This window comes from Blennius ocellaris (genome assembly GCF_963422515.1).
Source record: "Blennius ocellaris genome assembly, chromosome: 3".
Classification (NCBI taxonomy): domain Eukaryota; kingdom Metazoa; phylum Chordata; class Actinopteri; order Blenniiformes; family Blenniidae; genus Blennius; species Blennius ocellaris.
Window position 1 is genome coordinate 26088031 of NC_137652.1, and position 15412 is coordinate 26103442.

The window sequence follows — 15412 nt, forward strand, 5'->3', positions numbered from 1 at the left end:
GGCGGCAGGAGGATGATGAGAAAGGGAGGACGCCGCCACAGCAGTGCCTCTGCGGGATGGCGGTGACGACATCAGAGGAGCAGCAGGAGCAGCCCGTCGAGTCTCTCCATGCACAGACACGGCGGCTTCACCTGCAGATCAGAGCAGAGCCGGCCTCCCGCGCGCCGGCACAGAAGTTTTCAAATTCCTGGGTAAACAGCATCCATTTAAATCGACTCTGCTTACTTTTTGGTGCATAGAAACTAGTTTCAGGACTCTCAGTCGTGACTCCCAAAGCCTCAGAGCAAGAAAGTATCAGTATCGATGGGCTCAGGCGTCATTAGCGATGCCTGTGAATGACATTTCAAAAGCTGATAAGATTTCCAAATGTCCCGGCGCTAGCACTTAATAGGCTTAACCAGCAATTGACTGAGGATCTGAAATAGATGCTAATTGATGCTTAAAAAGTAGAGGACGGCTATTAAAAAAAAAGTGTTAAATAGTCTTTAGGTCATCGGTTCCGCCATCAAAAATGTTGTTAAAAAATTGCAGTTTAAGGGAAATAGTGAATTCACGACAAGATCTGCAGGAGCATGGAGACTGAAAGGGACTGTTCCGCTTTGGGATTTTGTGCACACGTTGCACATTTAGAGAGATAAATGGACGTAGTTAAACCAGATTCCTTGAGTCAAGAAAGTGAAACAACTGGACAATAGTGCATCCACACACAAAGAGAATGGAACTGAAGATCTGCAAGTGGATCTTAAAAGAAAAGAAAAGAAAAGAAAAGGCAATGGTTTATCATAATACAGTCCCAAATGTGTTTTTAAATTGTTAAAATGAGAATAAATAATCACAAGTCAAGCAGGAGGGCCTGGAGTAGATTGTGTGAAGTTTGCAAAACGTGGAAGACGACCAGGAGAACGGCATGAATGCTTATTTTTGGCACTTTTGATTTGTGTAAACAATATTGAGGACAGTTTATTTTTGGGTGATCACATTTTTTTTATTAATCGACTCAGATTGAACAAGATACAACACTTATATATAACATAAAAACAAAAACAAAAAAACCATAATAATAATAATGATCTTAGATTCAGCAGCATATGGTGCAAACAAGTACATATTACTAAAGCATGTAGGAATGGTGGGACCAGCCTCCTTCAATTTACCCTCAGGAGCTAAACCACGCTTTTAATCTTCACTATATTGTCCATGTCAAGCACACATTATACAAAATCTCTGACCTGCAATACTGCTAAGGCCACAAGAGCCGTCGAATTAACCAAGAACATAAACCAAAACATCAACTGAAAAACAAATGGGAAAGAAAGAAGACAAACATTCCAAAAGTCAATCCCAGATGAAGCTGGGCAAAGGCAGGGTACACAAAGTCTCATGGCCATTTTGTCAATCTTTAATGTGAGGTATTGGTTTTCAGTGGCCGTAATCTACAAAGAACCACAAAATGCCATAAACCTTGCGGACTTTCTTTGAAGATTTGGTTTCTGAGATGTCTTTTGTGTGATGGGATAATCTGGGCTCTGCTGCGTGCATGAAAAGCATTTCTAACCAACTTCCTCCGCTAAAAGGAGCCTAAATTACTCTTGTGACCCGATTGAGCCCACTTTGATAGATAATTCCCTTTACGTAATCATCTTAACATGATTAATAGACTGTGAGAGCCGTCTAAGAGGTGACTTTTGTTAACCTTTTATGGGTATTTCCCTCTAGAGGAGCATTAAGAGGCTTGAGTATTGTCTGTTTTGCCATGAGGGCCTGCCCACTCTGCCAGAGTTGATATACTTCTCTGACGTCTTTCCTTTTGGAGAGAGGGAGGAAAAAAAGGTCCATAAACTCCAACGTATTTCCCAGTGAGCACATGAAAACAGCATAGATCGTTCAGGCGGATTCAATGCACATATTTTCCGCAGCAACACGGGTGTACATAAAAACAAGAGCATGCATCAATACAAACACAAGAAGACACATGCACAGCCATCTCTGCACGTGCACATGCGTATAGACTTACATAGCGGGCTGTAGCAGCAGCAGCAAGTATCCAGTAACAGTGGAGGGCTGAATAGTAACTACTGCAGAGGCCACTTGACACCTCCTGAGGAGATTCAGACGCAGAGCTCTGCCAGCACACAGAAGAGCTACAAGCTGCGCACTGTTTCTTCATAATGCCGGGCTAAAGCAAACATGACATCTCATTGTTTACGTTAAAATTTGCCTGCATCATTTTCTGTCTCCTGCGCTGCAGAGCCGCACCCGAGCAAAGTTGACCGCTCATGCCGGGACGTGTGGAGTGACGTTCGCGCTGCCATCAGACAAGACGAGGGTATTATAGAGATCAGCATTACAGACTCCACCATGTCATCAGACTCTCATTACGCATTGCCAGACCCACGTTCATTCTCAGCTCCTTGGGAATCTCTGACATCTGCAAACCCTCCGTACACTGAGTGTATCAGAGAGAGTTCACCGTGAGGCCAGTAGGAGCTTTTTCCTCCCGAATGAATAGATGTACATGGGTCATGCCAGTTACATACTTTATATTGTCTCAAGAAGAGACGCTAACAAAATGACGTTCAGTCCAGTTCAAGTCCAGTTTTGAAGATCATCTTCTAAAAAACACTAAGACTGGTTACACTTCAACATTTATCAGTGGAATGAGTTTCTTTTTAAAACGATTTCCATTTACACTGGAAATGATGTAATTTTCATGTTGGGCCCCTAGTGGGTGCTTTTGTTTGTTTTCGTAATAAAACTTGCGCACAGTGAACAATACACTATCAACAATAACAATAGCAAGTACATGTATGTTCATATGGACGGATGATGAAGTTTTGACGAAGCAAGGATTGCTTTATGGGTGAGTCTCCATGATAAATCGACCAAGTCCCAGGAGAGTATGGACTGGGAGGAGTGGGAGACCTCCCCAAGATGGCGTCGCTTTAGACTAATAGGCTCGTGTTCATATCTATGGTCATGACAGTCTGGAGGATTGTTGTCATCGCCCCGCTACTCGCACATGTGCAGAAGAACTGTTAGCTGTGACTGTTAGCTACAGTGTACCAGAAAGATGGAGCCAGAGCACTTTCAGAAAATTGCATTTTCCTTCATTTACACAGACGTACTTGGAATGTTTCCAAAGTTCCAGTTTGTGGGCTGTTTACAGAATGGCACGTCCCCGTGCAGCGCTCACTTAAACATTTCCAATGCAAAGAAAAATCAGATATCTGTCAACTATGTGTTTGCCAAGACGGTCACGAGTGTGCGTCACCACCAACACTTCAACCTCCCGACGCGATGACAAGTTCACGTCTCGCTGCATCGAACACGCAACAAGAGCTGGCGCTGCGCCTCCCAGATGTCCACACCCACATGCGCCATGTTCCGTGGCATCGTGATGCGGACCTGTTAATCCGCCTGGTCATCTCCGGGGTCAGGGCTGACACGCGTCTCCTGCATCGTGACAGCGAAGTGCTCTGTGTGCCGCCACCTCTGCGGTGGGCCCCCTACCCCCTTCTGCACACATAAACACGCACACGCCGCAAACAGACAGCTTGACGAGTCACCACAAAGACAGAATGACAGACACTCCTCGGCCTACTTCTGCACCTGCCTCTTTTTCTTTCTTTCTTTCTTTTTTTTTTTTCTCTCCTCCCTGACGGCACGACTTCCTTGGATAGCTGTCTCTCTCCACCATTCAACCCCTAATTGCCGGACTACCTGGCTGACCTTCCTGCCTTCCCGCAATAAGTTGTTGCAAGAATGTGTTGACGAAACTCAGCAGTTACCTGCCGTACCGACTCCCTATCCCAGCTCAAAGGATGAGTGTCTGGCTCTGCACCGTGCCATATCGCTGCTCGGGGATCCGGGGGACACACAACGCTTGAGCCCTTTAATAAGAATATTCAGACGAGCACCTGCAGGGCTAGCTGCTGCGAGCTGCCACTGGGCTTGTGGGATCAGGGGGATTAGAGGTGGTGACGGGAGAAACAAAGCTACTGACAAAGAGATGCTCTCTTTCGTGCGCACACACTCACTTTAGCTCAGCATTATATTCCTTTAAGTAGTCTTAAAACAGGGAGCACAGTTTTGGTGATATAATCGTTAATCCTCGTCCGTTTCTAAAGGATACTAGGTCAATGCAGCAGAGTGAATGCAGAACTTTGCAGCTCTCCGGCTCTGGAGCTGCAGGTTTGGTCCATGACATGCGTGTTGGTTCGCCACTTTCGTTCACGCTGACATTATCTCTGGATCTGGAGCGGCTTTGAGGTGGATTGATTTTACATTTGGCACAGATAATCAAGGTTTAAGTGACTGCATCCGAACAGCCCCTGTCCTCCTCTGAACTTCCATCCACCTCCAACCAGCAGCTCCGAATTCCAGTTAGGATTTTGATTTATGACCAAGTGGATTGCAGCGGGGATGAAGTGCTTTTGTAGGCGGGCCAACATGGAAGCTCACATCTGCCTGATTCCTTTGACCGAGAGCCAATGATATTTTTACATTTGGATTATGGTGTGATCAGCAGATACTACTTTATATATGTTTTGTTCTGTGACATTTGATGTGTAAAAATGACTATTATACGTGAAATCACAAGAGGCAGATGTCAAATGTGTGTGCTGAATGCGTTTACTCTCAAGACTAAAAATCTTTCAACATTTAGTTTGTTGAAACAGTTTTCTAACAGTTATCTCAATGAGTCCACACCTCGAAGGTAACCCACTTTTCATTCAGTAGGGATGTTGCTTCATAGAGACCAATTCCTCTCTTAATTAAGCAAAACTTTTAATTAAGACTAGTCGTCTGGTCTAAAAAAAGAAAATGCTCCATATTTCGCACCAAATGCTCAGGTTTGATGTGTCCTCTCAAGTCACTAAAGACCTTGCCTTTAATATAGCACCCACACAGCAACAGTGGTCATTCTGTGCAAGTTAATATCTAAATGCTCGACTGAATGTGGTGAAGCGTCACTCCACTGGAGATATTATATGTCAGTTCGTCTGCATGCAGGGGAGGCAAACCCTTTTTAATTAAAGTCCCGCAACTCACAGTCCGATTTCCAACTTTAAAGTTTTCTTTAACATTTTTACCATTTTCTTTGTGGTTCGTCGGGCTGGAACCTCTCGCAGGCCTGTTTTGGCCCTCGGGCCCAATGTTTTACCCTCCTGTTTAGATAAATCGTTGGTTTTGTCTATTTGAGCACTACTGACGGCTCTGCAGGCAGGTGCATCACACTTACATTTGCACATGAATAGAACCCGAATTTGTCTAACTGGCAAACATTTCTGGTGTCAACTGCAGAGGGGGCGGACTTCCAATAATTTAGCCGACTAATCGCGCTCACCCGCCGTGTTCCGCTAAAGGTTATAGTGTGACAGCCTCTTTGGTTTAAATTAGTTGCTCCTTTTCAATCCTGATGGATTTTAATGACACGTTTTTTTGATGAGATATGAAAGTCTAAAGAGACTTGTGACACGCACACGCCGAGAGGGGGAAAAAAACCTCCTTTCAAACCATGTTTAATGGTATAAATGTGCTTCTTCACTAGCAAATGATGTAATACGTATATGTATTAAAGTGCTGCGATTCCAGAACAGTCTCCAGGCTGCGCTGGAGCTCATGGTTCAGGGCTCCTGGGAATCCTGTGGGAACATGTTGGCACAGACACTCATTTGTAACATGCAAACTGCTACAATGCACCGGTGTAACGGTTGTTTTAATCAAGGTTACGAGTGTTGCTATTGGACAACCCGTGGGACATCATTTCTGTGGGATTACTGGAAACCAAGGATGTGCAGTTGGGGGAGGCAGGCGAGGGTGAAATACAATTAACCATAGAATATGATTTATAGTTGTGATTCTTCGTTGTTTAAAATTCAATGTCTGTATGACTGTTAAGCCCTGCCTCCCTCTGACTGCACAATCCCACACAACCAAGGTTGGGCACAAGGGTAGCTTTCTAATTTTTCTGAAACATCTTATATTTCCTCACATTTCATGTGTGCATGACTGGTTTCATTTTGATTTCATTTCCTGGCTCTCACCGTCTTCTTTTGAAAAATCAGCCAGTTCTTTGATATTCCTCTGTGTTTCTGACGGTACGGAGAAGCATTACAGATGCATTACAGAAGTTACAGATGTTTGACCTCATGACTTAGAACAGAAGTTAAAAAAATGCAATGAATAAGCGGGACGACAATCGCACCTGAGCTGAGCACATAGTTCTGTTTTTAAGTAAATTGGACAGCTTGCAAAAACTGCTGCTGAAATAAATATAGAAATTAGAAAAAAAAATTCACTATATAATTTAAAATATTTATTTAAGCAGAGATGATGAGAAAAGCACTGAAATTACTCAATTTTTACTTGTAAATAGTACTTTACATTTACATTTCTTTTCCACATTAAACCTCAAGCATGATTGAATGAGACATGATTGAATGAGCAAGTGAAAAAGGGAAAATGCATTTTCAAAAATGTGTTTTTTCCGTCGTTTCCGCAGAGACGGACCGTTTTTGAAAACTTCCACTGGGAGCCGTTTTCAAAAAGTCGCATTTTCAGATGCGCAAAATGCAACGAAAGCAAAATGTCGTCATGCCAGTGGGGCCCCAAGTCAGAAACTTTTCTTATTCTATACTTAAAATAATTAATTAATTATCACTTAATACCCGATTTGTCCCTTTTTCTTTTTCTTTTTGTGATGACTCAAGATTTGATTGACTCTTGTGTAACATGTGACCACATGTTTTGTTCAGCCTGAACACACTTGGACTGTGAGAAAACATCGTCTGGTGAATCCAAAAAACAAACATCCAAGTCTGTTCACTGCTTTCTGCTCAACTCAAACACTTTAATACAAACTTTACAGCCTGGCTCAGCAATAAGACGAGCCCTCAGGTAGTTAGTCACCATCCAGGATGAGGAATCAATGGCAGACTGCACTCTGGCATTCACTTGGCTGAGAGGAAAACGTTTAAGTTATTTTTGCTTCAATATATTTTCACAACTTTGGCCCAGCTTCTTAGTATTCTTCTGCGAAGGTATAATCTTTCTTATATTTCTGACTTGTTCCCACTAGATTTTAAAGGGAATTTCAAAAAGCTGATTGTTCAATTTGCCACTTTGTAGTTGTGTGTGTGTCGTTTTTGTGTTTTATCTCAGTGTGATGCTTCCGCCCCTGTGACTTTTACTCTTTCCCAACCTGGATCATTATTTATTTGCACACGCAGGACAATATGGATGACCTGCGGACAACGACACCAAGCAAACACGCGCATACACACACACACACACACACACACACACACACACACACACACACACACACACACACACACACACACACACACACACACACACACACACACACACACACACACACACACACACCTTCCTTCTAACACTCAAAAGGTGAACAAATATTGTCTTTACCGCAGGGGAACCTATTTAGTTTTATGAAAGTGAAATAACACACACACACACGCACACACACACACACACACACACACACACACACACACACACACACACACACACACACACACACACACACACACACACACAGGTGGAAAGCCAATATTGTCATGGCTGGGGGGTTTTGAGGGGGGGGGGGGTTGTTTAATGACTTACTCAGGGAAAGTGTTTCCATTGGTGGGTGGAAGAAACTTTCTCAGTAAAGCGTGGGCGGAGGGATCGGAGGCCCAGAGCGCCTACACAGACAGACGGAGAAGAAAGGTGGAAAGAAGCATATTGTTAATTAATTATACCCTTTTATAGCAAGTATCGAAATGAGTGTTAAAAGTAAACCAGTGAAGCCAGTTCATGACGGCCCCAACATCCTACGCCGGTACGAATCCAGTCGTCGCCTTGTTGATCCTCCTGACGGAGTCCCGACACGTGACCCAGAGTTCCTCCAGATCAAAACGAGGAGGCAGAATATGACGAGCGGCACGGAGGATGCTCTGAAAGTCCCACTCGCCGTGACTCACGGCGAACTGCCCCCGAGGTTTGCACGTCTGTCACTCAAACGGTCTTCCAATCAATGTTACTCCCGCAGACATACTTGATTATCGTTCTAATGAGAGCGCCGCCATTGATTTCCATTCGCTCATCACAGTCCCGGGCACCCCCGGGGGCCCGGTTTAATTTTCTTGGTATCCGTTTACCCTGAAAGTTGCATCATAACACGCCACTTATTGGTGAATCATTGCTGGAGTCGATGAATTGGACTGACGCTGTTTACCTCTGGTGATGTTTGTGTTGCCAGGCAATGGGAAACCGAATATCAAACATTAGAAAGAAAAGGCCCAGTGAACACTTCTTACCTGCCTTCATCTTCTATACAAAGGAACGAGAGGCAAAGAGGAGGATTTCAGTTTTGAATGTCTCTCCTGACTGTAGTTTAACCCTAGAATACTCCACAGCTCTTAAGTGAGGAGTTAAATCCAGAGAACATGTTGTTATTGTTCTGTCCCCGTCATTCTGTGACACTTCACACACCAACAAGCTGTATAAAGGCCTCGATACGCTCAATCCAACGTCCTTCTGATTGTCGACACACCTTGAGTTAGTCAGCAGCACATTAAGAACAGGTTGTGCAAGATTGAATGGAGTCAGCAAAACACCACTGATGTACTAAGATCCAGTATAAAGCCTTTGAAAAGCATTTTTAGAGAAATAAACTGTGCTTTCAGTTTGCATGTGAAGAGTAAAATGAAATGTGACACTATGAAGATGGAAATGTTGATGAAGTAAATCATAAAAACATATAAAATCCGTACAGCAAATAAGTCTGAAGGGAAAAACACAATATTGGAAATGATCTGGCTCAAAGGAAAAAGAAGAGCTTTAGGTGTCGTTTATGCAACATTTTCAAGTGAAAACGCAAAACTTTTATTGTTTTGAGTGTCTGTTTACACGACAACGGTGCTCAGAGTCAGTGAAAATGCAATTTTCTGAAATCACATGAAATGCTATGGGCCTCAGTGTTTTACACCTTTTACTGTAACCCTGGTTTTAGACAGCGAGCCGTCGAGGCGTCCTTTAAACGGTCAATTTTCAGAAAACACTGACGTAAAAATAGTGGACGTGTTGCTCAAAGCCGTCTAAAATATGTGTATAATGGCTATCACTCATTGTCATCATCCAATTTGGGTTAAATTCATATTTTTTCACCAAAATATAGTGAATTATTGCCTCGAGTACAAAACTGGCAACTAACCTCTGGTGTGTAACACTCCCAGTAACGAGCCACGTGATTGGTCAATTAATACCATGTGGTCTATACGTTTTGAAAGGCGGCCTCTGATTGGTTCGTAATTGTCTGACTCTTCTTCCGATGGGTTGAAATGCTGGAATTTGTGGCAAATTTTCTTTTCAAATTGCTGAGGAATTATATCTGCAGAATCCATGCAGGTGGGAGTAAATGTATGGACCTCTGATCGAACTCATTTTTAATTTCCAAAATGTTGACACACGTAACATAACTGCAAATCATTCATGCTTTTAATTAAAGAATAAAATATTCTTTGCAGTGAAAAATGCTGGTTTTGTTACAAGACACACAGCTGAGTGCGTTCTGCCTCCTCCGTATCCATCACAGCTGAGATGGAGAGCAGTGAATTTGTCGCCGCCACTCAGATTTATTGAAATGATATACACTCGCTGTCGGCTCTTGGCACAAATCTCAGACTGCATTTCAAAATAAGGTGCACTTTGCCGTTTGAAAGTCGCAGTAAAATGTGACCCGAGTAGTTTAATCTGTACAGAATTCAGCGTATTATCAGCGAACAAATTTCTCCTGAAATCATCAAAGCTTATTAATTATACTCCTCATTCGATTTGAAGGATTTCGCAATGACATTAAGAAAACAAGACTCTTTGTTCTCTCATGAGAGTGACACTCGACCTTGTTATTTACTTTTAACCTTAATCTTGGGGTTTGTGCACACGCACTGGAGCTGACTGCGTGCAGACGTCTGCAGCTTCAGAGACAAAGAATGTCGAGGAGCTTCTGCATGGCTGAAGGAGTGACACTGACATTTCTTTATATTTGACTCATACGTGCAAATTAGTATGCAAGAAATTGTGGACATTCATGATCTAAAAGTCTAAGAAAATTGGCCTTAAGTGGACAACACAAAGAAAATATTACAGTTGCTTAGCTGCAGCTTTAGAGAAAAGAACGAGGTAATTAGTTCATGTTACAACATACAATTATTATTGAAATAGCAGCGAATCCCTAATCCTTTCATAGGCTACAACCAGCGATATGACCCTTTCAACTGGTTCAAAGTGTATTTAAAGGGGAATTAAACTACATTTAAAATGTTAATTACTAATACAATGAAGAAGTATTACTCCTTCTGGCTGCCTTCTGCTTTTCTCACTCGGGATGTTTGTAGTTTGGGTTGAACGTGTTGTCCTCTTGATGACAAGTAGAGGAGAACGACCCCAGCTGCAGCAGCCGCCCGGCCACTCCGGACCAATCACAGCGTGAGTTGGGTCGAGGGGCACGTCTTGATAGCCTGTCCGCTGCAATCAAGGTCCTGACACAGCACCAAGGCAACCTTGACTATCCCCATCCTCCAGCACCTGCTGAAGCCAGCTCCATCACTTCCTATTACCGGCTGTGGCCTACTAAAGAGCAATCCCGGGAAGGGGTGAGGGATCACGTCCACTCGGAACGAGAATGGTCTCAATCCTTATGTTAGTGGAGATTCTGAGCTGATCCTTCTCGGACCTAAATGAATATATTTACCTGGCGGAGGTCAGACAGATGGTGGAGGAAGCGTGCTGTGTTGTGATGAAGCTGGATCTGTACTCTTTTCGGGCAAAACCCAAATCTGATGGACAGGAATACACTGATATAAACACACATATCTGTGTGTTTTAGGATTAGCATGAAGAAACAAGACTAAACCATGGAGAAAATCTTTGTTGAAATCATTTCAATTTTAAAACACAGTTACTGCTAGATTCGTAAAGAAGTTGCCTCTAAAATATAATTTTTATTGCGTACAGAATCTTCTAAAATAAGGATACAACGTAAGGAGATGTGTGCTTGATAGGTTATTTCTTTGAGTTATAGAATTAAATAAATAAAAATTAATTTGGCAATAATGTTCGATTAAAGAATTCAACAGTATTGGCAAATGGTTGATGACGGTTTAATACTTAGTGGGTTAATGGGCAAGGTTGCAGGTTTGATTTCCCATTTCCACCTGTCCACATGTCCCTGAGCAAGCCTATACCATTTTAGTGATCCATCTTTTGTTGTCCATCTTTTGTTATCCAAAACAATTGTAAAATGGCTTGTTTTGTTTGTGGAAAAGCTGGGAATCATATTGTCTCGAGTAGACTTGGGTTTCAATTCCAGATGGCATCCTGGAAGTTATTTCAGTCTTTTCCATATTAAGCTCCAATGTGCATGAGCTCTGGAAGGCTTCCTGCCCAACATCACAAGATAAATGGCTGCATGGACGTCAGAGGCAGTTCCAGATGGTCTGGACATTCATCAAGGTTGTCGGCTCTTTTAAGGGACTTAAGCTTCTTCCAACTTCTTCAGTTTGTTTTCTTTGAAATAAACAGGCAACCAAAGGAGGTTTGCTCTTCTTCATACTGCAAAACTTTGAAGTCCTTCATCAGTCTCATCAACCCGAGGTCTGAGACTGGCACCGGAGATAAAAGAGCTTGAAACTTTACCTGCTTCCATGTCAAACAAAACTAAAAGACGCACTTGAATATAGCGCTGACCTGAGAACTGCCCATTGTTTCATGTAGATAGGCAAAATTTATTAATTATTAATTTATTGATTTTGTTGTTGAATAATTACTCCGACTTTAAATATCTCCAGTGCTTCTTTTTTTTATTTTTATTATCTTGCATATATTTTTGCACATATTTATTTATTTTGCATACTTACTTCTACAGGCATACTTCATTCGTATGTTTATTGTATATTATTAAAATGTTTTTTTTCTGTGTAGGTAATATCGTAGATATGCCTTCGCAGCGCCAGACTACAGTATACAAGATGAATTATATCTATTTTGTCACAAAACCAGAAAAATTGGTATTGAAATTTACAACAATCTCAACATAAAGTCAAATTTAATGAAACCTTCTGGTGCAAAAAAAACAGTGAAACGTCCCAAAAAACGTATCCTATAGTTGTTTACGCCCCTGGCCTTGAGCTTTCTTGTCGATATCTCACCTCAGGTGTCAGTATTAAGTTGTGTCCGCTACTCTTAAGGAATTTGTTTAAAAAATAATCAATATTTTATTTAAAATGTTCACATTTTGCATTGTGGTTTGGCGCCTCTTGTGAGGTTCTGGGCCCACGAGCCTTATGTTCGACACCCCTGCTCTACAGCACGAAGTGGGTACGGGCAACACATGCACTGATGGACAGTTCATTTTTATTGTTGTTGTTGGAATAACCATCTGCACATTTCATAATATTTGTGCAACAATCCGGGCTGTTTTGACACATTTCCGCGGAGCTGTCCGTCTCTGGGGTGCCGGCGTGTTTCCTGCTTCCAACTGTAGGGAGAGACTGAGTCAGTCCTTTGCCCTTTTTGTCTGAGACACGGTGTCCTGAGCTTCCTCATCCTCATCCTCAGCCCACAGCCAGCTCTCATTACAAGACAACACACTCACCACCGGGCTTCACTCTGACAGAGGGCACCCTTAATGAGAGCATGTCTCACTGCTAAATATTACCATGCGATTCAAAGCCTACTGAGCTCTCCAAATTATGCTGGATGATATATCTTCTTTATTTTATTTTTTTTTGCATCCCTCTTTCATCCATTTTACGCACATGTGAAGTCAATTTTAATGATGCACATTTCTGCAGAAAAAGCTTGACAGATAATTGGCTGTACACATTGTTATAGCTTTGCATCTGACGGCGCCCATATTGTGTTTCTGTCTCTGTTTTTCCCTGTGATGTGGCCGGTTGGTTGATTTTTGTAGATTGAATTAGATTTCATGCTCTGGATGGTTGACGTGACTGAAGTCTATTGAAAAGATAAATAACAGTGTGAATTTTTCATCAATTTTCACTTCAGAGCAGACGTTTTTTTTTCTTCATCATCAGCCACAGTCGGGGAGAAAGAAACAGCCATTTCGTGCCCACCCACTGAGTCCTGCTCGGACTTTATTGATTTTTTGCTCCGGTGGGCGAGAGTGAACTCCCACAAAATGAATGACCAAAAGAAAAGAGCGTAGTGTTTGGAGGTAGAACGGTGATTAAAGGTAAGAGAGAGCAGTGGCGCAGCTGGACCAAAGCATGCCGACCCACTCCGTTACACATGAACCCACAACAAGTTACCAATAATGTGTTCCCACCCAGCTATTTTCTCATTCACATTCAATTCTTTCACATAATGTTCATATTTTTATAGTAGTATGAGTGCAAAAGGACTCCAGTGAAAGTGGGAGAATAAAACTAAATTGTTATATATATATATATATATATATATATATATATATGTATAGATTTCATGCTATAGCTTATAGTGTCATCGGTGGTTCAGCCAATCACAATCCAGGTAGGCTCCTCCCCTTTGACTCCTCCCACAATCAGGCAGCTCTGCTCTGGCACATGGCACCACGAGAGGAAGAACTTCCTCCTCTTCCCATAGATGGGCATGTGTGGGCAGAGCCAGTCCAGCTCACACAGACACAGCAGATTCTGAATGCAGCTCCTAGGATCCAATATTCAAATGGAGGTAAACCAAGGAAAAGCTGGATTTGGGGCAATAAAATTTAAATACAATGTTTCTGGGACAACGAGACCCATGATAAAGGGTTGAAAATCTGTAGAATATGATAATATGACCCCTTTTTTTTTTTTACAATTTCTAATTATTTTCAGCATGTTGTCCTCTATTCTACCTCAATCCACTGACGTTTTTTTTCTTCATGTTTTAATATGTAGTTCATTTCATGTGGAACTTGCTGCATCAGTGATGGAGCTGCTGTGTCACTGGTGAAGTGGAAGGGCCACACTACTGATGGGACACCAGTCCAGACGTTGGACTCTGGTTGGGACGGGACTTCTTGTTTGTTGCCTGTGTTGCCGGAGCCGGCAACTTTTCTCCTGTTGCTGGGGCCTCCATTTGATTCGATGGTGTTTCGGATGGAGACCAGGGGTGCTTGGTTAGCTCGTTCTAGTTTCTCAACATGTAGAACACTTTGTGCTGCATTTCATTGAAACTGCACCACAAATAAGGGTTGTTTCACTGACTGATTTAACATGACTGAAGATGAAAAGAACGAAATGTTCTGGTGAAAGGCATTGTTCTCAACACTTAATCTCCTTGTTTTGTCTTTGCCTATCTCTTTCTGTTAAGGTTAACATTTGTCCTGTAATTTCCTCTTCTGGGATAGTCTCTCTCCTACCTTTCTCCTCCTATTTATTTCTCTCCTCTTTCTTCTTCCAGCGAAGCCATCCAGTCCGGCACTTAAACGGAGGAAACATTTGTGCGTTTCCTCAGAGCCGCAACGCGCCGATCGGTCCTGACACACATACAAACACGGCCCCGCTCTGACGGCAACGAGGAATCGCTGTACCCTCCCCTCCACCAGCAAGGAGGCCCGCTCACATGCAAATTCAAATGTCAGCTTCCTCCCTCCTCAGAGGAAAAGTCAGCTCGGCGAATGAGTTGAATCCTAAGACCGGGGAATTGTTTTTGGCAGATCGTTGTGTTTGCTTACTGTACTGAGACAGTGGAAGGTGCACACTGAGGAACAAAAACACTCGGAACAGGACGTGATGGTTCTGACGTTCTGAAATGTGAGATATTTACATATTTGGACAATCAGTCTGCTTGCATAAGTTTTAATACAGTGAATCATGAGAATTTTGGTTTCCGTTGGGCAGTAATAAATGACAAATTCCTCATTACTGTATTGTAGACTTTGTTGATATAATAAAACCTTTTTGCTTTATTTTGAGGAGTTTTGCTCCCAGTGGATTAATGAGGGACTTTAAATAAAAACACATTGTACCAGACTGCATGAATTCTGAGACATAACACCGCTTTGTTTTTTAAACTTTCCAAGAAGCTTTTGTGAGACTCCCCACAGGCAATGAAAAATATCTTCCAATATATGCTGAATTATTATAAACATGTACTTTTTTTTCATTCTATGGAGAAAAAATATCAATAATTGCCAATTCTATGTGTTTTTATGAGCATTTCCTGCATGTATCTTCTTTTGGGTTCACCTTTCTTGAATTTATGTTTATCTATTGTTGCCCTATTTGGTCAAAAAGTTACTTTAAAACAGAGGAGGGGAAAAAATGTGTGTAAAAAAAAGAAAAAGTTGACAAACGCATAATAAAAATCCAAAGAAACATCATCCACTTTAATCTCTCACATTTATGATTTCAGGTCA

General features: G+C 42.1%; 1 protein-coding gene across 1 annotated transcript in view; it reads left to right on the top strand.

The window, feature by feature from the left end:
* ccdc85al (coiled-coil domain containing 85A, like) overlaps window positions 1-14560 on the top strand; it is a 60230-nt gene extending 45670 nt beyond the window's left edge. Inside the window, exon 3 of the mRNA XM_080494248.1 lies at window positions 14455-14560. Coding sequence (XP_080350374.1) covers window positions 14455-14534 — 80 coding nt within the window. The 3' untranslated portion in view covers window positions 14535-14560. The remainder of the gene's footprint in view (window positions 1-14454) is intronic.
* The last annotated feature ends 852 nt before the right edge of the window (window positions 14561-15412 follow it).